The sequence below is a fragment of the Oncorhynchus clarkii genome, chromosome 28 (genome assembly GCF_045791955.1).
Source record: "Oncorhynchus clarkii lewisi isolate Uvic-CL-2024 chromosome 28, UVic_Ocla_1.0, whole genome shotgun sequence".
NCBI lineage: Eukaryota > Metazoa > Chordata > Actinopteri > Salmoniformes > Salmonidae > Oncorhynchus > Oncorhynchus clarkii.
Genome location: NC_092174.1, coordinates 5,170,339 through 5,193,612, shown reverse-complemented (window position 1 = coordinate 5,193,612; position 23,274 = coordinate 5,170,339). Strand labels below are relative to the sequence as shown.

Here is a 23,274-nt window from a genome sequence, read left to right as displayed (position 1 = left end):
ACAGAACAGCGGGTTCGACAATACCCTAGCCAAATGCCGAAAAATTGTTGGGCATTTCAAACACAGCGCACCAAACGCTGCAGATCTAGGACAACAGCAAGTTGCAAATGTGCTAAAGGAGTCACTCACACAAGATGTTACAACAAGATGGAATTCCACTCTAGAAATTGTAAATGCCATGCCAACCACAGCTAAACTGCAGAAGCACTACTGAAGCCCTGCAGGTAATATTCTTTATCTCACTATTAGTGTTATAATAAGATGTGTGTGTGTTTAAATGTGAATTTATTTTACCTTTATTTAACTAGGCAAGTCAGTTAAGAACAAATTCTTATTTTCAATGACGGCCTAGGAACAGTGGGTTAACTGCCTGTTCAGGGGTAGAACAACAGATTTGTACCATGTCAGCTCGGGGATTTGAAGTTGCTTTCGGTTACTAGTCCAACGCGAGAGAGAGAGAGAGAGAGAGAGAGAGAGAGAGAGAGAGAGAGAGAGAGAGAGAGAGAGAGAGAGAGAGAGAGAGAGAGAGAGAGAGAGAGAGAGAGAGAGAGAGAGAGAGAGAGAGAGAGAGAGAGAGAGAGAGAGAGAGAGAGAGAGAGAGAGAGAGAGAGAGAGAGAGAGAGAGAGAGAGAGAGAGAGAGAGAGAGAGAGAGAGAGAGAGAGAGAGAGAGAGAGAGAGAGAGAGAGAGAGAGAGAGAGAGAGAGAGAGAGAGAGAGAGAGAGAGATGCAGGTACTTGACTTTACTTCTGGGAAGAGAGTAGTACTTTTCCTGCTCGGTGGTGTTGCCTGCTCTATGTCATCTCCTTCAAGTGATGGAAATGACACTGCCTACATGGTAAGATTTAAGCTGACATTCACAACAGACCTGGAGAAACACCAACCTCACATGGCTGGAGATCGCCACAGCACTCGACCGAAGGTTTTAAGAACCTGAAGTGCCTTCCTAGACCTGAGAGGGGTGAGGTGTGGGCTTTGGTCAGAAACTTGCTGAAGGAAGAGAGGCCTGCACAGCAACTTGATAAAGCAACAGTCAGACCCGCTAAAGAAGAAAGCTGCTTCTGAGTTACCTGGCATCTCCACGAAGGTACCTGGCATCTCCTGCTATGTCAGTACCTTGTGAGAGGTTGTTTTCACTTTCTGGGCGTATCCCGCCAAAGACGAGAGCAGTTCTATCATCTGAAAATGTCTATGCAACTGGCTCAATGAAAATAAATAGGACGACTGAAGTGTATGGTCACAGGTTTATGTTCTGTTGAATTCATTGGACAAGTTTATGGTCTTTGTATCCATAGACCCAGTTATTTTTTTTCTTGAGAATTTATTAGGGAGCATTTGTAGGCCTACTGGGAGCATTAGTAAGTTACAGTACTTTTGTGTTGCTTAACTTGTTTATGGTGAATATGCCATTAAAAACATTCTGATACAGAACAATTTTTGGGATTCAGGCCCTACATGTCTATAACTCAATACACAGCTTTTTTTTTTAAATGGAAAAATCTTTATTTAGCACCAAATTTGAGCAAATAAAAAATGTGCGATTTAACTGCAGAATTTTAATGCGATTTAATTATTTTTATCGTTTGACAGCCCTAATTACTTCATTTAGCTAACATTTGATAGATAATCCAGGGGTTCTTATCTTTGCCTCGATTCGGCACTCTCGTCCAGCTCATGGCATTTGCAGTGCTTTATGATAGCCACATTAGCAGCTAATTAGCGTTTCATTTTGAGGGGTGAATATACTGATAAGTCACGTTGTCGGAGAGAGATTTACACGGTTATCAAAACCCCTTGCCAGGGTAAACCTACACGTAACGCAGCCCTTATTTTACATATCCATTTGGACCAGCAGGTATGGGCTGCTGCTGCTTCCAGTTAATTTTTGGGGACAAAGAAGGTATCTATTACTCCATGATTGATGAGCGCAGAAAAGTCCTCTGTGTAACAAAAGCAATCTGGGTGCGCTGCCTTCTACGCCGTAGATATCAAGGGCCCTAATCGATGGCAGTAACAAGTCCCACTGTGCAGCACAAGCAGTTGTACCATCAATCCCCCTTAGACCGGCTCCCGCTGATTCAGCCCCCCTCTGTGCTCGCTCAGCGTCTAACTACACAAGTACTCTTCAGTAAATTCTGGCTTAAATAAATATGGCTCTGAATAAAAAAAGCTATTCTTCTACCACAAAGTCTGACATTATTCATTAACTGTGATGATGATGATTTGCCAATAAGCAAGTTACTAGAGTACGCAACAGCTGGCTGCATCCTGGGAGTTGTTTACGAAACCACACCAAGTCTCGGCAGAAGAGAGCGCAGGCAGAACCCAAAGTAGTCCGTAAATGAGGAAGTTGATAGAATCTCGTTTCTTACGATTATCAGTAAAATTAACTAATTTATTATATATGAATTACTACAATGTATTCGGAAAGTATTCAGATCCCTTTAGTTACGTTACAGCCTTATTCGAAAATGGATTAAGTTGTTTTTTCCACCTCATCAATCTGCACAATCTATGCATTTTATTTGTATTTTTGCAAACTTAATTTAAAAAACTGCCTTGAGTATGACGCTACAAGCTTGACACACCTGTATTTGTGGAGTTTCTCCCATTCTCTGCAGATCCTCAAGCTCTGTCAGGTTGGATGGAGAGCGTGCTGCACAGCTATTTTCAGGTCACTCCAGAGATGTTTGATCCGGTTTAAGTCTGTGCTTTGGCTGGGCCACTCAAGATCATTCAGAGACTTGTCCCAAAGGCTCTCCTGCGTGGTATTTGGCTGTGTGCTTAGGGTTGTTGTCCTGTTAGATTGGGGCGAAGTTTCACCTTCCGAGGTCCTGAGCGCTCTAGAGCAGGTTTTCATCAAGGATCTCTCTGTACTTTGCTCTGTTCATCTTTGCCTCAATTCTGACTAGTCTTCCAGTCCCTGCTGCTGAGAAACATCCCGACAGCATGATGCTGCTGGCACCATCCCTTTCAACATAGGTATGGTGCCAGATTTCCTCCAGACGTGACATTTGGCACTCAGGCCAAATAGTTCAATCTTGATTTCATCAGACCAGAGAATCTTGTTTTTCATGGTCTGAGAGTCCTTTAGGTGCCTTTTGGCAAACTCCATGCGGGCTGTAGTGGCTTCCGTCTGGCCACTATACCATAAATGCCTGATTGGGGGAGTGCTGCAAAGATGGTTGTCCTTCTGGAAGGTTCTCCCATCTTCACAGAGAACTTTGTAGTGCTGTCAGAGTGAATATCGGGTTCTTAGTCACCTCCCTGACCTTCTCCCCCGATTGCTCAGTTTGACTGGGCGGCCAGCTCTAGGAAGAGTGTTGGTGGTTCCAAACTTCTTCCATTTTTAAGAATAATGGAGGCCACTGTGTTCTTGGGGACCTTCAATGCTGCAGAAATTCCCCAGATCTGTGTCTTGACACAATCCTGTCTCGGAGCTCTACAGACCATTCATTCATTCATTCTCATGGCTTGGTTTTTTCTCTGACATGCACTATCAAATGTGGGACCTTATATACTGTAGACAGGTGTGTGCCTTTCCAAATCATGTCCAATCAATTGAATTTACCATAGGTGGACTCCAATGTATAAAAACCTGCTTTTGCTTTTTTGTTATTGGGTGTTTTGTGTAGATTGATGAGAACAATTTTTTTTATTGAATTAATTTTAGAATAAGGCTGTAACGTAACAAAATGTGGAAAAAGTCAAGGGGTCTGAATACTTTCCGAATGCGCTATAGGTATAGCTTTAAGACAATAAATTATTAACCACCCAGCTTTGGACTAGTTGGGTCTATTTCCCTTCTTTTGAGAGGAGCTGGCTAGTAGATACCTATAGATTTCCAGAAATTGCATTAAGTTAATGATATACTACCTTCAACCTCCAACCTCCTTTAAACTGCACACAGACCAAAAAATGGTATACATGAGTTGGTCTGACTCTGGTTAAGTAGGAAATTACCCAAAATACTCAAGTATCCCAATTTCACCCCTAGTGTGTACATGTACTTTGTGACCCTCCAGGGATTCTCACACATTCTAAACTGGAGTGTTTTATTTAGCCTATTCGTTCCATCTTCTCTCCTCTCTCTGTCCCTTCCTTTCTCCCTGTAGGTGTAGTGTGCAGTGCCCCAGCGGTGGACTAGCCCGTGTACTATGCTGTGGCTGCACTCCGGCCCGGGCCTCCTGAGCTGCGGCAGCATCATCATCCCCTCGCCCCTCTACCCACGACACGCCTGCCGCACTAGTGTCCTTGCTCTCGCCGGCATGTATGCTACCCGCCTGTACAGCTCAGGAGGTGGAGGAGGGGGAAAGCCAGGGCACTGGCCGGGCCTGGGGGATAGAGGGCTGCCCATGCTGGAGAACCACCACCCCCACCACGTGCACACTCCAACCCCCAGCTACCCGCCCCTCTACCAGGGGCGCCCTGACCCTCACCGTGGGCCCCACTTCCACAGTCACCACCACCAGCAGCACTACCACCCGCACCTGGCCCCCCCTCCTCTGCCTCCCCCCATCCCCCTGTACGCCCACCTGCACCACCACGCCACTGTTGGCGCCGCTGGCAACAAGAAGAAGACGTGGAACTTCATCCACGAGAAGATGAGCTACGACACCTTCTTCACCATGAAGAGGCTAATAGAGCGCTCGCGTCGGGGCGACGAGGTGCTGCGCTGGGTGACTCAGAACCCGGGCAAGATCTCGCACAACCACTACCCCATCGCCCTGCAGAAGATCGGCCAGCTACTACAGGCCGGGGCTGCAGGAGGGGGCGGTGGTGACTCGGAGGCAGCCCTGGTTCCCAGAGCCGGTGGAGGAGCTGAGAACGAAGGCAGACAGATCCTGGAGCACCAGGACTTCCAGACACTGTGCAACGCCATCGTGAGCGACTGTGTCAAGTTCGACAACTTCAGCATCGTCAACTGCCTGTACGCTGTGGCTGCACTAGGTGAGGCTAGGTGGTCGCATGGAGGCAGTTTGAAAGTAATATTGCTAGTGCAGGTTAATCATCGTTTTTATGCATTTGATATTATGAATGAGACATGAACATAGTGAAATGGCAATTACTACTTTAATTTCTAATTACTAGTTTATACGTGCTTTCAATTGTTTTCTTATGGATATGAAAGGAATTATTATACATAACCCTGAATGCAATATTCTGATATATAAAACGGACTATATTCCTTATAACGAAATGAAGTAAACTAAAAACTCCCTGAACATCCCATCTCCTCCTCTAGGCCTTCCCAGCGACTCGCAGGTGGTGCAGGTGCTGGAGGCAGAGTCACAGTCGCGGCTGGACCAGTTCAACCAGAAGGATGTCTCCATGGTGTTCAGCTCCAGCATGAAGCTGCACCCCAGCAGCCAGCACCCCCTGACCGAGGCCTGCCTCGCAGGCTTGGAGAAGAACCTGGAGCGGGAGCGCCACCCGCAGACCCTCTTTCTGCTACTCTCCTACTACCGGCTCAAGTGGCACTCGCTGCAACCCACCGACACTACGACGTCCGGGAACGTCTCCAATGTACGCCCCAACCCAGAGCAGCTTCTGGCCAACAGGTAGGTTTGGTATGATGGTTAATTACCCGTTTAGGGTAATATAGACAAATGTATACAACTTTACATGTTATATTGGGTTATCTTGTTTGTAAGAGGTCCATTCATAATTCATTACTAGCCATCCAAGTAGAGGTAATGCAGGGTTATGAAGTACAACTGGGTTGCTTTCGATAGGAAATCAATGGAGACATGCCATTTTTGTTTACTGAACACGACACAGGTCTAGCGTGATGAGTTATCACTACCAGTATCACTACTTACACACCATCATCTGCTCATCTATCACTCCAGTGTTAATCTGCTAAATTGTAATTACTTTGCTACTATGGCCTATTTATTGCCATACCTCCTCATGCCATTTGCACACACTGTATATAGACTTTTTTTTTTTTTTTCTATTGTATTGACTGACTGACTGACTGTAGGCTTGGTTATTCCATGTAACTCTGTGTTGTTATTTCTGTCGCACTGCTTTGCTTTATCTTGGCCAGGTCGCAATTGTAAATGACAACTTGTTCTCAACTAGCTTACCTGGTTAAATAAAGGTGAAAAAAAATATATATATACAAATTATTGTGATAAAGCAGTTATCGCGATACTTGGCGATATCGCGATAATGGCTTTAATCGTCATACTTGGTCAAATCTTGATAACCGCTTTTATCACAATAATTGACTTGATTGACATGATTGACATAATTGACATGATTCCAAATTCCACCATTGTCAGTTTTGACTAGGTGATATACAGCTAAGACCGGAAGTGACTTTTTCGCAGCAGGTTATGAGAATTAGGTTACGGTTAGGGCTAGTTAAAATGCTCTCTTAACCAGCTACGAAAATTAACTTCCACTTGTAGCTGTACTCCATTTAGTAACAACCACCATTGTCCGCTCTACCTACCAACAGGAAGATCCTGCGACTGGTCAAACACACACTGGCTAGCGTAAGTGGTGTGCGCGACCAGGAGATGGCGCTGCTGGATGAGATGCTGGCTGTGTGTGCACGTGAAGCTAGCAACAAGAGCCTAGAGCTCATCTTCAGCTCGCACCTCTTCTACCAGAACAGGCAGGAGAGGTTTGTGTGCAGCCTGGCTGGTGAGTTTTCCTTTCCTCTCTTCCCCTCCTCTGCCATTATCTGGCAGCTGTTTAATCTGTCGATTTCTACATACATTATATCACATAAGTGAGTACACCCCTCACATTTTGTAAATATTTGAGTATATCTTTTCATGTGACAACACTGAAGAAATGACACTTTGCTACAATGTAAAGTAGTGAGTGTACAGCTTGTATAACAGTGTAAATGTGCTGTTCCCTCAAAATAACTCAACACACCTCCATTTAATGTCTAAACCGCTGGCAACAAAAGTGAAAATGTCCAAATTGGGCCCAAAGTGTCAATATTTTGTGTGGCCACCATCATTTTCCAGCACTGCCTTAACTCTCTTGGGCATGGAGTTCACCAGAGTTGCCAAGTTGCCACTGGAGTCCTTTTCCACTCCTCCATGACGACATCACGGAGCTGTTAGAGATCTTGCACTCCTCCACCTTCCGTTTGAGGATGCCCCACAGATGCTCAATAGGGTTTAGATCTGGAGACATGCTTGGCCAGTCCATCACCCTACCTTCAGCTTCTTTAGCAAGGCAGTGGTTGTCTTGGAGGTGTGTTTGGGGTCGTTATCATGTTGGAATACTGGCCTGCGGCCCAGTCTCCGAAAGGGAGGGGATCATGCTCTGCTTCAGTATGTAACAGTACATGTTGGCATTCATGGTTCCCTCAATGAACTGTAGCTCCCCAGTGCCGGCAGCACTCATGCAGCCCCAGACCATGACACTCCCACCACCATGTTTGACTGTAGGCAAGACACACTTGTCTTTGTACTCCTCACCTGGTTGCCGCCACACACGCTTGACACCATCTGAACCAAATAAGTTTATCTTGGTCTCGTCAGACAACAGGACATGGTTCCAGTAATCCATGTCCTTAGTCTGCTTGTCTTCAGCAAACTGTTTGCGGGCTTTCTTGTGCATCATCTTTAGAAGAGGCTTCCTTCTGGGATGACAGCCATGCAGACCAATTTGATGCAGTGTATGGCGTATGGTCTGAGCACTGACAGGCCAGACAGACACCCCACCCCTTCAACCTCTGCAGCAATGCTGGCAGCACTCATACATCTATTTCCCAAAGACAACCTCTGGATATGACGCTGAGCACATGCACTCAACTTCTTTGGTCGACCATGGCGAGGCCTGTTCTGAGTGGAACCTGTCCAGTTAAACCGCTGTATGGTCTTGGCCACCGTGCTGCAGCTCAGTTTCAGGGTCTTGGCAATCTTCTTATAGCCCAGGCCATCTTTATGTAGAGCAACAATTCTTTTTTTTCAGATCCTCAGAGAGTTCTTTGCTATGAGGTGCCATGTTGAACTTCCAGTGACCAGTCAGTATAAGGGAGTGTGAGAGCGATGACACCAAATTTAACACACCTGCTCCCCATTCACACCTGAGACCTTGTAACACTAATGAGTCACATGACACCGGGGAGGGAAAATGGCTAATTGGGCCCAATTTTGACCTTTTCACTTAGGGGTGTACTCACTTTTGTTGCCAGCGGTTTAGACATTAATTGCTGTGTGTTGAGTTATTTTGAGGGGACAGCAAATGTACACTGTTATACAAGCTGTACACTCACTACTTTACATTGTAGCAAAGTGTCATTTCTTCAATGTTGTCACATGAAAAGATATACTCAAATATTTACAAAAATGTGAGGGGTGTACTCACTTTTGTGATATACTGTCTATATTATATTATTCTATAATTTCCAAGATAAGTCTGCTCTTTTCTCGATAGAGCAACTGCCTGAAAAAGTGGACAGTATAACCCCATTCACCATGGCCCTCATTGCCAAATACATTGCCCGCCACCGGCTCAGAGAGGTTCGACTTCTTGACACCATCGCTGATTTTCTGGTCAAAAAGGGCGAATACCTGGACAGCAAGGTAAGGAGGCCCACTCATCTCTAGAAAATCTCTGTCATACATTTAAACCACTGTTGAGCAACTCCGGTGTTGCGACTGTGGGCGTACTCTATCTGTTTATTGCTGCTTATTATTGGGCATACTGTTTTTTTATGAATGGCTATTATTACACCTGAAATGTTGGTTATTTACTAGGGATGGGGGTTTGAAATCATTTCACTATTCGAATAGTAACATTGTCCGATATCCGGATACTTGCTAAATACATGTAGTTTTTTTTTTACTTGTGTTTTTAACCTGAGCACTGCTGCGTGAGGGAAAGAGACTGCCACTGCCGAGGGGCCGGTGTGTGCAGGAGCGAGCAGACCGAAAGAGAGAGAGACGCAGTAGCCACGGCAACTATAACCAAGGCTAGCTAAATTGTAGCAGTCACAATGTTATTTATTATCCCATATAACAGTGCCTGTCTTAACTGGAGTTGCCCAGAGAAGCTAAGCTAGCTAGGCTAATTGAGGCTACATGCTGCGCTTTCTCCCCAACCCCATTCAGATAAAACAACAGCTTACCTGTTGGTTGCTCATTGTAGCCTACTCCTTCTCATTTCGCAAATGTTTAATTCCCTCATTTTATTCCATCTTGCATTGCGTTAGTGAACTTTCACTCCACTTGCTACACACTCAGCCTCTTTAATGCTTTCATTGGCTAACATGAACAATCTACAGATGTGAAGGCTGCCTTTTTATGGGGCGCACATCATAGAAACTACATAGAAAAGATAGTTGTTTTATTAAATTAATAATTTGAATATCATTTGTATGTCATCAATGCAGAACTATAGATTTCTTACATACTCATTATTATTATTATTGTGGGGCTTGCGAAACAACAGTCCCCACTTAAATCTTATACATACTACTTATTATTCTTTTACATTCAACTCCTCTAACACCGTTTAAGCTAGAAATGCAGTTCAAATTTTAAAACGTGTTGACTGGTCTGGATTGAGTTTTTTTGCCCATCTTCATTCACTTTCATGGGACTTTTTTCAACATTCTAAATTGCCCCCATTGTGACATCACTTCCAACATTCCATTTCCTGTAAATGCAACTTTTGACACAAATCAGCTACTTCGACCACTTTGCCAACAACCTCGACAAGTTAGAACATCTACTTCTCTGCTTTTCAAATCTGTTTGAGGAACAAAAATATCTGCTACGCATCTAACGATACTGCTGTTTACAGTAACACATTTTTTTTACCAACTTTTTCCAAACTGCTGTTTTTGACCACCCCCAACAAGTCAGAAACGTAGGGCATATACAATCTTCCGCTACTTCTTTGCTTTTCAAATCCGAAAACAGATTAGGAATAGCTCCTAGCAATCAATAGATAAAGCTGCTTTAGTAACTCATCAACTGCTTTCTTTTATAGATGCACCAAGTCATATCAGAAGCTAGCAGATTCATTACTTACCAACAACAGCTGCAAATTTCAATAAAATGACATCAAGTTTGAAGTTTACTTTCCTTGCTTTGCCCAACAACACTATCATGAATCTAGCAAAAAAGTTTTGTGGGTCAGAGTGCAGTATTCATTTAACTTCATTGCACAAATGTTTGTTAGCATGTTCCTCACAGTGGCTTTAGCCGTGGAGGGAGCAGGCCTGCCAAGGCAACTGTTTGCCTAGCAACACATGCCTCGGAGGGAGAAAACTCTTTATAGCTTGACAAATTCCCATGATTTGTGAATCTGTTTAAAAAATCGATCAGCTCAAGCACATGCCCCATTCTCTAAATAACTGGCAATTTTGCCTGTCTGTAAAGAAAAGGGCGGGCTGTACGTTGATCCTGCTGCTCTAATTGGATACAAATAAGGTGTTTACTGAACACAACCACACAACTACTGACCACGATTATTGACCACAACCAAACAACTACTGATCACAGAACTGACAACAACAATACAACTGCTGACCACAACTGCCAACCACAACTACACAACTGACCACAACTACTGACCACAACCACATACCGACAGACCATAAATCCTGATCACACCGCTACTGGCCTAACCTACTGACTACGACTACTGACCACCCATCTTCTGACCACACAACTGATCACGAATACAACTACCCATCTACTGACCACAAACACACCGACTGACCGCTAATGACCATGCCTACTGACTACAACTACTGACAACAACCACACACTACTGAACCACTCAACTACTGAGCAGAACGACACAACTACTTACCACAATCACTGACCATTAAACTACTGACCACTGTCAACAACTACTGTCCACAACCACACGACTACTGACCACAACCATTGACAACAACCACATACTACTAACTACAACTATTGACCATGACTACTGAACCACACAACTACTGACCACACAACTAATGAACATAACTACTGACCACAACCACATGACTACTGACCTCAACTACTGACCCACAACAACTGATTACAAACACAACTACTGACAACAACCACACAACTACTGACCACAACCACACAACTACTGACTAATATTTCTGAAGAAATGTCCATTTGGATATTTGACACATCCCTATTATTTACACACATTGTGGGCTCAAACTTCTGACACCTTGTAAAGAGTGAACGCTACTCCATAGTAAAAGCTATAAATTATGCTTTATTGACATTTCTCAAAGCATAGAATTAACAATACATTATTTCCCCATTCCACAATAGGCTCTGCTGCCCCCTAGCTGTCTGGCCACCCAATGGTTGTAGCCAAATCACTACATACATGTTGTGTATTTACATTATGGGTTTGATAAAAGCATTTATCGTGATACTTAGTATTCCACAAATTAAGTTAAGGGGTAGCTTTCATATTGCAGATTGTGGCTTCTATCAATGTAACTGTCTGCATAATTTCCAATCCCCTATACAGTGCATTCGTAAAGTATTCAGACCCCTTGACTTTTTCCATATTTTGTTACGTTACAGCCTTATTCTAAAATTATTATGCGGTATTGTGTGTAGATTGTTTTTTTTATCAATCTACACACAATACCCCATAAAAAAAATTTAAAAAGAGGTTTTCATACATTTTTGCAGGATCACACTTACATAAGTATTCAGACTCTTTACTCAAGTACTTTGTTGAAGGACCTTTTACAGTGATTACAGCCTTGAGTCTTCTTGGGTATGACGCTACAAGCTTGGCACACCTGTATTTGGGTAGTTTCTCCCATTCTTCTCTGCATATCCTCTCAAGCTCTGTCAGGTTGGATGGAGAGCGTTGCTGCACGGCTATTTTCAGGTCACTCCAGAGATGTTCGATCGGGTTCAAGTCCGGGCTTTGGCTGGGCCACTCGAGGACATTCAGAGATTTGTCCCAGAGCAGAATGCTGTGGTATCCATGCTGGTTTAGTGTGCCTTGAATTCTAAATAAATCACTGACAGTGTCACCAGCAAAGCACCCCCACACCATCACACCACCTCTTCCATGCTTCACGGTGGGAACCACACATGCGGAGATCACCCGTTCACCTACTCTGCATCTCACAAAGACACGGCGGTTGGAACCAAAAATCTCAAACCAAAGGACAGATTTCCACCAGTTTAATGTCTAGTGCTCATGTCTCTTGGCCCAAGCAGGTGTCGTGGAAATGAATACTGAGAGACTTTTTGTAATTTCATCAAAAAATCATCTTTATTTAATATCGATTAATTACTGCAATAATGATACTAGTCAACCCGAGCAGCCTAACCCTTACATACAATTCCGAGTTATTATGTAGCTGACACGAAAGATGCTTAGTCATGGCTGGGTCCACCCCTCCCTGGCATCCAAACACATTAGAAAAGAAGTAAAGAATTCCACAAATTAAGTTTTAACAAGGCTCACCTGTTAATTGAAATGCATTCCAGGTGACTCATGAAGTTGGTTGAGAGAATGCCAAGAGTGTGAAAAGCTGTCATCAAGGCAAAGGGTGGCTATTTTGAAGAATCTCTAGATTTGTTTAACACTTTTTTTTGTTTGCTACTACGTATGTTATTTCAGAGTTTTGATGTCTTCACTATTATTCTACAATGTAGAAAATAGAGGGAAAAGGGGGGGGGGGGGGGAAACTGGAATGAGTAGATGTGTACAGATTTTTGACTAGTTCTGTATATACACTAGCATTCAAAAGTTTGGGCTCACTTAGAAATGTCCTTGTTTTTGAAAGAAAAGCACAAAAAAAAGTTCATTAAAATTAACATCAAATTGATCAGAAATACAGTGTAGACGTTAATGTTGTAAACGGCAGATTTTTTAAAATAGAATATCTATATTAGCGTACAGAGGCCCATTATCAGCAACCATCACTCCTGTGTTCCAATGGCATGTTGTGTTAGCTAATCTAAGTTTATCATTTTAAAAGGCTAATTGATAATTGTGGCTCTAACCAGAACAGAAAGAGTGGGAGGCCCTGATGCAGAACTGAGCAAGAGGACAAGTACATTAGAATGTCTAGTTTGAGAAACGGACGCCTCACAAGTCCTCAACTGGCAGCTTCATTAAATTGTACCCGCAAAACACCAGTCTCAAGAAAAAGCCCTATCTCAGACTTGGCCAATAAAAATAATAGATTAAGATGGGCAAAAGAACAGACACTGGACAGAGGAAGATTGGAAAAAAGTGTTATGGACAGATGAAGTTTGAGGTGTTCGGATCATAAAGAAGAACATTCGTGAGACGCAAAACAAATTCAAAGATGCTGGAGGAGTGATTGACGCCATCTGTCAAGCATGGTGGAGGCAATGTGATGGTCTGGGGGTGCTTTGGTGGTGGTAAAGTGGGAGATTTGTACAGGGTAAAAGGTATCTTGAAGAAGGAAGGTATCACTCCACTTTGCAACGCCATGCCATACCCACTGGACGGCGCTTAATTGGAGCCAATTTCCTCCTACAACAGGACAATGACCCAAAGCACAGCTCCAAACTATGCAAAAACTATTTAGGGAAGAAGCAGTCCGCTGGTATTCTGTCTATAATGGAGTGGCCAGCACAGTCACCGGGTCTCAACCCTATTTAGCTGTTGTGGGAGGAGCAGCTTGACTGTATGGTATGTAAGCAGTGCCCATCAAGCCAATCCAACTTGTGGGAGGTGCTTCAGGAAACATGGGGTGAAATCTCTTCAGATTACCTCAACAAATTGACAACTAGAATGCCAAAGATCTGCAAGGCTGTAATTGGAGGATTCTTTGACAAAAGCTAAGTTTGAAGGACACAATTATTATTTCAATTAAAAATCATTATTTATAACCATGTCAACATCTTGACTGTATTTCCTATTCATTTTGCAACTCATTTCATGTATGTTTTCATGGAAAACAAGGACATTTCTAAGTGACCCCAAACTTTTGAACGGTTGTGTTGTGTGTGTGTGTCTATCTATAAAAATATGAATTGTTTTATATATTTTCCTTTTATTTTTCCCTAACCCTACCACCCCTCCCCTGTTTGGAGTAAACTAATGGACAACACCACTTAGGCTTCTACATCCAGTTTATACATACTATATACATTTTACAGACACAATATATTTTACAATAGTTATCTTTTGTTTGTTTTTAGTCCCATCCTTCAGCTACCCTCTACAACTCCCCTCTATCAATAAAGACCATCCTTTTTTGATTACTATTTGCCATATATTTTGCTGTGATGTTTCACTAACTTTCTGAACCTTTCTATTCTCAGTTTCTACAGACTGTAAATTAAAGATACATTGTTTTGCTAAGAGTATTATTATATTATTGATCGATTGACTGACTTTTTAAAAACATCCAGCACCGCTATTTGCCGAGTTAGCTCCTGGTAAATGTTGCAATTTTTCCATACATTCCTGAACCTGCGACCAAAAACAAGCTACATACGGACAGGACCAAAACAAATGATCTAATGATTGTCTCTTCGCAGGAAAAATTGATACTTGGTAATATCACGATAATGGCTTTTCTCTTTTCCCCACAGGTTATCCAGAAGCTGGTGTTCCCCTTCAGCCGGATGAACTACCTGCCGTCCAACAAGGTCCAGTTCTTCTCCAAGCTGGAGGTGGTGCTGGAGCTTAAGGCCCTGAGCTCCCCGTTAGCCACCGTCAATATCCTTATGTCCCTGTTCCAGCTGGGCCACTTTCCCGGCCTGGTGCTGCACAGGGTCTTCTCCACTGCCTTCATCAGCAACGTCACCAGTGAGTGGCACACACACACACACACACACACACACACGCACGCATAAAGTGATCATGCAACATCAAAGAACAGCTGTGTTTCATGTCTTTTGACTTACCCCTTTCAGTAGACACAATAAACCTCAAGCTGACCCCTAATAAACAACTAATGAACACGCACATAAATGAACTGATGCATGAAGTGGAATAGTACCCCCACATACCCCAACTCAATCCCAGTCAGTTGTATGTGATTCATTTTATTGATCGCCATTTTAAACAGTTGCTCTCGCTCATGTCTTTGTTTCTGTGGATCTTCTTCCCCCATTTGTAGACAGTCCTTATGCTCTGATCGTGCTTCGCTACTTGTCTCTGTTGGACGCAGCGGTTGAACTGGAGTACCAGGACTACACCGGTCCACGGCTCCAGGACACGCACAAGGTGCTCATGTTTGACCATGCGCTGACCGCTGATGAGGTCAACCGCAAATACAGGTACGGTGCAGTCCTAGAGTGATTGGTTAACCAACTGTTAGTTGGTGCATGGTCATCTATTTTCTTTATTCAATTATGTCTGCCCTTTCATTGCAAATCCAAGTGAAGCATGAAAAGTATCTGGTTGACATGAGTGTATTTGTGTGTGTTTTTCAGCTACAAGGGTCTTGTAGCTGAAGCCCTCAGACAATTGGTTGGAGAGCATGGCTACAAGCAAGATGAAGTCCTGGCCCCTGGGTATTACACAGGTACATTGAACAAACACCAGATTGTGTGTTAAACCCAACAGCCACTGTAAGATAGAGACCTGCAACGGGTCAGTTTTTTTTTGAGCCGCACCTGCCCCACGCCGGCCTTTATCAATTCCAAACACCACCCGACACCAGGACAGATTTTTCTCAACAACCCGACCCACCCAAATAGAATTGTTCTGAGAGCTGATCCGTGACACACCAAATAACACTTTATTTAATTGTTTTAGATTAGGCTAGTAGGCTATTTTTCCTCTCCCTGCATTAATTAATTTGTCTACATGTAGAATCAATATTGGGATAAAGGAAACCATGGCATGAACTAAGAACAATATATTTTTATTTTCACAATGAGATGCGGCACATTGACAACTTGAATCGCTCTGTGGGGAAAAGCTTGTTCTAATTAGCTTTCTTACCGAATGAAATCCTATAGCCAACAACAAAACAAGACATTAACATTTAATATGATAATCAAATAGTTTAATTGAAACTTAAGTAAACAATTCCCAGAATCGAATATAGGCTGCAAAAATACATGTATTTTGTAGGCTATAGCCTTACTCAAATCTTTACCAGCCGCACTTAAACTTTTAGTTAACCCTTATCTTACCAACTAAGTTGACTGAAAACACATTCTCATTTGCAGCAACGACCAGGGGAGAGGATGGGAATGAATGAGCCAATTGGAAGCTGGGGATGATTAAGTGGTCATGATAGTATGAGGGCCAGATTGGGAATTTAGCCAGGACATTGGGGTTAATACCCCTACTCTTACGATAAGTACCATGTGCTCTTTAGTGACCACAGAGTCAGGACATCTGTTTAACTCCACATCTGAAAGACTGCACCCCAAACAGGGCAATTTCCCTAAATCACTACCCTGGGGATATGTTTTTAGACCTACTGGCCCTCCACACCACTTCCAGCAGCATCTGGTCTCCCATCCAGGGACCAACCAGGACCAACCATGCTTAGCTTCAGAGGCAAGCCAGCAGTGGGATGCAGGGTGTTATGTTGCTGGCAAATAAACTTGATGTGGCCTGCGTAGCCTATGGTCTAAATGAACAAAAGCCTGAATTTACATAATAATTCACTGATGATAAACTGAATTAGCCTATAGTAAACAAATACGGGCTTGCACTTTTTGCAGGCTGTGTATCCATCTACTGGGTTATTGTCCTTGCCCACAATGACTCCAAAATCCTTCCAAACCAGAGATTTCACTCACCTGTTTCCACTATAGTGTATTTCATAACCTTTCTATTTCTCCAGTTACGTTAGCCATTTTCACGTGAGCTACGCTAGCCAGGAAAAGTAGGCCAAGCTTGGCAACGTATTCTCATGTGGGGGGGGATGAAACATATATGTTTTCAGCACCACACGAATAATGGACAGTTCTCTGATTCACTGTGTACATCGCTTGTGCCCTACAGTATACAGCTCTGGAAAAAATGTAAGAACACTGCAAAATTATCCACTTCTCTGGTTTTACTATTTATAGTTGTGTTTGGGTAAAATTAACATTTTTTGTTTTATTCTATAAACTACTGACAACATTTCTCCCAAATTCCGAATAGAAATATTGTCATTTAGAGCATATATTTGCAGAAAATGACAACTGGTCAAAATAACAAAAAAAGATGCAATGTTGCCAGGTCAATCAAGGTGTGGAATGGAGGACCACCAGATCAAGACCCTGTCATGGTCAGCCCAGTCTCCAGACCTGAACCCCATTGAAAACCTCTGGAATGTGATCAAGAGGAAGATGGATGGTCTCAAGCCATCAAAAAAAGCCGAGCTGCTTGAATTCTTGCGCCAGGAGTGGCATAAAGTCACCCAACATCAATGTGAAAGACTGGTGGAGAGCATGCCAAGACTCATAAAAGCTGGGTATTGAAAATCAGGGTTATTCCATCAAATATTGATTTCTGAACTCTTCCTAAGTTAAAACATTAGTATTGTGTTTAAAAATGAATAGGAACTTATTTTCTTTGCATTATTCGAGGTCTGACAACACTATCTTTTTTGTTATTTTGACCAGTTGTCATTTTCTGCAAATAAATGCTCTAAATGACAATATTTCTATTTGGAATTTGGGAGAAATGTTGTCAGTAGTTTATAGAATAAAACAGAAATGTTCATTTTACCCAAACACATACCTATAAATAGTCAAACCAGAAAAACTGATCATTTTGCAGTGGTCTCTTCATTTTTTCCAGAGCTCTATGTCTGCCTCATCTCTCGCATGATGTTGTGAATTCCATTCTGTAACACAACAAGCTCCTGGGTTTGTGGAACATTATCTTGTTTTCAAATGTTTCTGACCCGCAATATAATTGTTCAAACTGCGAGCCGACACGCGGGTTGAAAGAATGTTTTCATTCTCACCCACCAGCAGAGTTTTTTTGCAGGTCAACTGCGGGGAACCGCTGATATCCAACCTGATGCAGGCTCTACTGTAAGATACCACACAATGGTGTATCATTATGTAGTACTTTAATCTCTTTGGGGTTGTAGAATCCTGGAAACTTTCACAAAATTCCCAGTTTTTCCTAAATTCAAAGTTTGAGGAATAAAGTTTCAACCCTAAATGTTGCAACCCTAATCCTCGATATCCCCATTCCTTTTTAGACTTCCTGCTGTGGATTGATGGCTCTGGCCGAGTTCTCCCTATCCGGACAGGGGCAGGGACCTCCCTAGGTATGGCCCCCAAAACCCCAGAAGGATCCGCAGCCGTGACAGCCCTCACTTCAGACTTTCAAAAGTTCTCCCCCTTCGCCCCACTAGAGGTAGGGAGGGACCAGCGACCCGTCGAGGGGGACGATGCGGTGAACTTTCTGCCCTACCACATGCAGCGAGGAGCAAACCCTTCCTCGGCCCAGAGGACGGGCCCTAACGGCGGGTGCCCTCTGGACTACAACTCTTACTACACGTCGGCCGATTACTACTACAGCCTGGCCAAGGAGCACTCTTTGGAGAGCCAAGACAGCTCCACGCTCAGCAGCCCTCCCTCAGACAGCCTGGCACATCCAGGGGCCTCCGGGGTAGGGGGATCTGCCACGGCTGCCCCCAATTCCCTCTTCCAATTCTCCATTGGAAAAATCCTGGAGGACGAGGGAGGGGTGCAGGTGGGGCCGGCGAGTCAGGGGCTCAACTGCGAGCTTCCTGCATTCTATGAGGCAAACGGGGAGGTGAAGCCCACCTCACCACTTCAACTGCACCCGGCTGATCGAGCTGGGGACCAGCGGCAGCTCAAGAGGTCAGTGCTGATGGGATTCCCAAATCTGTCCAGTCAGATTTCTATCCTTATACTACAACTAAATGCTTGATAATACATCAGTGGAGCAATGCAAGTTAGCGAATAACTTTAAGAAAGACTGTTTTGCTGGGAGGTCTGCCATCTTTCTACCACCTTTTGCCACTTGTGTGAATAAGGAATTTATTTCTAAATGAGAAATAATTTGTTAATCGCTATATACCACTTCCTTTCTTCTTTCAGAGTGGTTATGTCGGTGAATGACAAGTGGCACTACTGTCACAACTCTAAGGTGCTGGTGGGCTCCCGGGCCATGAGAGACCGTCACCTGCTGCTCCTGGGATATGTCATTCTGCAGGTGAGCCCATACCATTTAAACCATCTTAAAAACAACATTTAAAAAATATATATAATTATAAACCACATTTTAAACATCTTACAACCACATTTCAACCAAATGTCAGTATTCCTTTACCTCCATTACAATCATCCAATGACGCTTTTGAATTGGCAACTGGTCTACTAATGGTCCGCTTTGCCCAATAAGTATAAAACTAACAGTGTTACTGACATCCCTCCTTGTGTTCCTCTCTCCTCTTTTTCCTCACTCCCTCTGTTGTTCCTCTATTCCACAGCTGCCCTATCATGAACTGGAGAAGCTGAATGGTATAGAGGAGGTGAAGCAGTACCTCCACAAAAAGCTCCTGGAGGTCCCCTTATGACAACAAAAGACTTGTGTGCGCGAGTGTATGCCATTTTGGCGGCTTGGAATAGGACGGTTATTGGTGGGATTGCGGAAGGGGGCTTTGTTTGAGGTGGAAGACAAACCCTGGTCAAAGTCTAAAACGGAAGAGTTTCTGGCAACTTATCAAAATGGCGCCAGCCTATTTGCAACCAGTCACGTCCCCAGTTGATGGCATGTGTAGTGTCAGGTTGCCACGCTTGTTGTCAATGCAATCTTGTCATTGTCACTTCACAACGGTTCAAATCTAATTTTATTGGTCACGTACACATAATTTGCTAATGTTATCGCAAGTGTAGCAAAATACTTATGTTCATAGCTTCAACAGTACAGTAATGCCTAAAAATACAAAAACGGTACACGCAAATCTAAAAGAAAGGAATTAAGAACAAAATAAATATTAGAACGAGCAATGTCAGTCCGAAACCCCCCAAAATACACCATATATACAAAAGTATGTGGACACAATGAGTGGATTTGGCTATCTCAGCCCCACCTGTTGCTGAAAGGTGTATACAATCGAGCACACAGTCATGCAATCTCCATAGACGAACATTGACAGTAGAATGGCCTTAGTGAAGGGCTCAGTGACTTTCCAACAAGTCAGTTCGTCAAATTTCTGCCCTGCTAAAGCTGACCCAGTCAACTGTAAGTGCTGTTATTGTGAAGTGGAAACGTCTAGGAGCAACAATGGTTCAGCCGCAAATTGGTAGGTCACACAAGCTGATAGAATGGGACCGTTGAAGAGCGTAGCGCGTTAAAATCATCTGTCCTTGGTTTCAACACTCACTACCGAGTTCCAAACTGCCTCTGGTAACAACGTCTGCACAAGAACTGTTCATCGGGTGCTTAATGAAATGGGTTTCCATGGCCGAGCAGCCACACACAAGCCTAAGATCACCACGCGCAATGCCAATCGTCGGCTGGAGTGGTGAAAAGTTTCCTGCCATTGGACTTTGGAGTAGGGGAAATCGTTCTCTGGAGTGATGAATCACGCTTCACCAACTGGCAGTCTGACAGACAAATCTGAGTTTGGCGGATACCAGGAGAATGTTACCTACCCCAAAACATAGTGCCAACTGTAAAGTTTGGTGGAGGAGGAATAATGGTCTTGGGAGGTTTTTCATAGTTCGGGCTAGGCCCCTTAGTTCCGGTGGAGGGAAATGTTAATGCTGAAGCATATGATGACATTCAAGACGATTCTGTGCTTCCAATTGTGTGGCAACAGTTTGGGGAAGGCCCTTCCCTATTTTGACAATGCCCTCGTGCACAAAGCAAGGTTCATACAGAAATGGTTTGCTGAGATCGGTGTGGAAGAATTTGACTGGCCTATGCAGAGCCCTTACCTCAACCTCATCGAATACCTTTGGGATGAATTGGAATGCTGACTGCAAGCCAGGCCTAATCGCCCAACATCAGTGTCCAGGGGGGACCAACTCCATATTAATGCCCATGATTTTGGAATGCAATATTTAACAGGCAGGTGTCCATATACTTTTGGTCATGTAGTGTAGAAGCTGTTTTTCAGTCTCTCGGTCCCAGCTTTGATGCACCTGTACTGTCTCCGCCTTTTAGATGGTAGCGGGGTAAACAGGCCGTGGCTTGGGTGGCTGAGGTCCTGTGACACTGGTTGCTGTAGATGTCCTGGAGGGCAGGCAGTGTGCCCACGGTGATGCGTGGGCTCACAGCACCACCCTCAGGAAAGCCTTGTGGGTGCGGACGGTGCAGTTGCCGTACCAGGCGGTGATACAGCCCGACAGGATGCTCTCAATGGTAACATCTGTTGAAGTTAGTAGTTGTCTTAGGGGCCAAGCCAAATTTCTTCAGCCTCCTGAGGTTGAAGAGGCGCTGTTGATCTACGGACTATTTCTAATATATCACAATAGCGTGACAAAATAGTTGTGTTCATTTTAGGTTTTGACCAGCGTATTTCTATAGTTCTAGTTTTGATCATGGTTTGGTGTGAACGAGTGGGAAGTAAGTTATTATTATTATTATTATTATTATAATAATAATAGTCATACGGAGATGTTCAATGTTCTGGTGGTGTATGAAAAAAGAAGTCCCTTTTTTAAAATAAAATAAATGTTTTATTGAACTGCAGTTGTAACGCATGTTGGGACTGTGTAATAGGTTCGCTACGGACGTCAGAACCGCAACTGTTCATTCGGATCAAATGTAACTGAGTGACATGGGGTTTATTGAGACTAACAAATGGGACCTCTTCATTGTGTTTTCTAATACTTGTGTGCAACGTATGGTCTGTAAATGAGGGATGAGGATGGATAAATTAAGTTAATGAGAAAAAAAAGTGTTATATATTTTTGTCTTCACTAGAATGGCTTTTCCATTGTCCAGAACTAAGCAATGCACTTTGGAGCATCTATTTTCTACCTGGTCTCTTTTTGTCTTTGGTACACTTTACTTATGACATTCAATTAATTACTTCATTCAGAGAGGACTTTGTGATTCCTTAAGTGAGTTTCCACCATTGCATTGACAATGGGGAATTGCCAGACACCAGTCTAGTTAAATTAGGTGTATTGCTATGAAATAGACAAGTGAATACAGCTAATCTGAGAACCTTTTTGTTTTCTCAGTGGCATTTGAAATAGAACCCTGACCTAGGTTTTGCATGATTGAGGTAATGCGTTAAGTCGTGCAGTGGTTTGCATGGACAAATTGGTGTTTGATACTGGACTTGCTGAAAATGACACAAATATTTGTAGAGACAGTCCATTACCTTTTTACAGGACCCCAAAGACTTGGACTTTGTTAGGTAGGCAGAAATGGCTCATGGGATTTGTAATTGTGGTTTCGCCCCTGTATTACTAGGTGTTTTGTCTTTGCTCTGTTTATGTAGCCGATCAGGAAGAGAATAGGGTAATGCCAAGGATTTATATTGACACTAGATGACTGAGGGCACTGTGAAGTCACCGTGCCTCCATCTTGACACTCCCCAGGCAAAGCTAAATGCAATTGTTTTAAGGTCATACCAAGGATCATTTTACTATAAGACCCCTTGAAGTATGAAAAAAAATAGTAAATTATTTGATAGAAGAAAGAAATGGGGCCTTACTACTTTTAGCCCATGCAAACGCATTGTATAACATTCACTACATGAAACAGCTAGCTCCCACCCAAAAAAAAATCTAAAGTTAGTTTGTTCTGAAGTGTCTGTCCCTTATGTGAAAGATCAGGATTTTTGTTTTTAAAAATGTTTACATGTATCTAACCCCTTTCTTTTTTGGCACTATACATTTTTTCAACTGTTACCAGGGGCCCTTCAGACAAAAACAACCGCCGTGTTCGTGAGAGTCATCTTTCCATAGAGGGTTCATAATAGAATGTAGGCCAAACTGTTCGGATGCCACAGACAATTGTGTGAGAAGATGGATTTTCAGGATGTCTTATGGTCTGACAAACACGGCGCTAGCTCTCTTTCACCGCAGATGTGGAAGTGTGACACAGGTGGATTGAGATACATCCAATGCATAAATAACGGGGATGTTTTTATGTTGTGGACACCGACATTACAGGGTTTATATTAATGAATGCATTCGTAAGGATCATTCCTTATGATCTTATGGCTGTTCTGAATGCTTGTTGCAAGTCTACAAAACACTGTAAATGCATTATGCACAGGTGGTTGAGTGTTTATTTATTGGTATCACTCCTGGTACAGGGGATGTGTGTATTATATCTGGGGAAAGACAAGTTTGGAGATTGTTTAAATATTGATATGTCTGTATAAAAACAAAAGCAACATGTCATTTTTGTTTTGTGAATTA

General features: G+C 43.1%; 1 protein-coding gene across 5 annotated transcripts in view; it reads left to right on the top strand.

Moving 5' to 3' along the window:
* Nucleotides 1-23,256, top strand: part of LOC139387592 (FAST kinase domain-containing protein 3, mitochondrial-like) — a 36,658-nt gene extending 13,402 nt beyond the window's left edge. For 3 of the 5 annotated variants that reach the window (XM_071133945.1, XM_071133943.1, XM_071133944.1), the window contains exons 3-12: nucleotides 4,114-4,948; nucleotides 5,244-5,559; nucleotides 6,468-6,655; nucleotides 8,411-8,559; nucleotides 14,542-14,758; nucleotides 15,072-15,231; nucleotides 15,388-15,479; nucleotides 18,117-18,744; nucleotides 18,985-19,099; nucleotides 19,377-23,250. In XM_071133945.1, coding sequence (XP_070990046.1) covers nucleotides 4,156-4,948; nucleotides 5,244-5,559; nucleotides 6,468-6,655; nucleotides 8,411-8,559; nucleotides 14,542-14,758; nucleotides 15,072-15,231; nucleotides 15,388-15,479; nucleotides 18,117-18,744; nucleotides 18,985-19,099; nucleotides 19,377-19,463 — 2,745 coding nt within the window. In that variant the 5' untranslated portion in view covers nucleotides 4,114-4,155 and the 3' untranslated portion in view covers nucleotides 19,464-23,250. Of the gene's footprint in view, nucleotides 1-917; nucleotides 1,086-4,113; nucleotides 4,949-5,243; nucleotides 5,560-6,467; nucleotides 6,656-8,410; nucleotides 8,560-14,541; nucleotides 14,759-15,071; nucleotides 15,232-15,387; nucleotides 15,480-18,116; nucleotides 18,745-18,984; nucleotides 19,100-19,376 lie in introns of those variants that run through there. The other 2 variants (XM_071133946.1, XM_071133942.1) reach the window with 2 other exon arrangements.
* The last annotated feature ends 18 nt before the right edge of the window (nucleotides 23,257-23,274 follow it).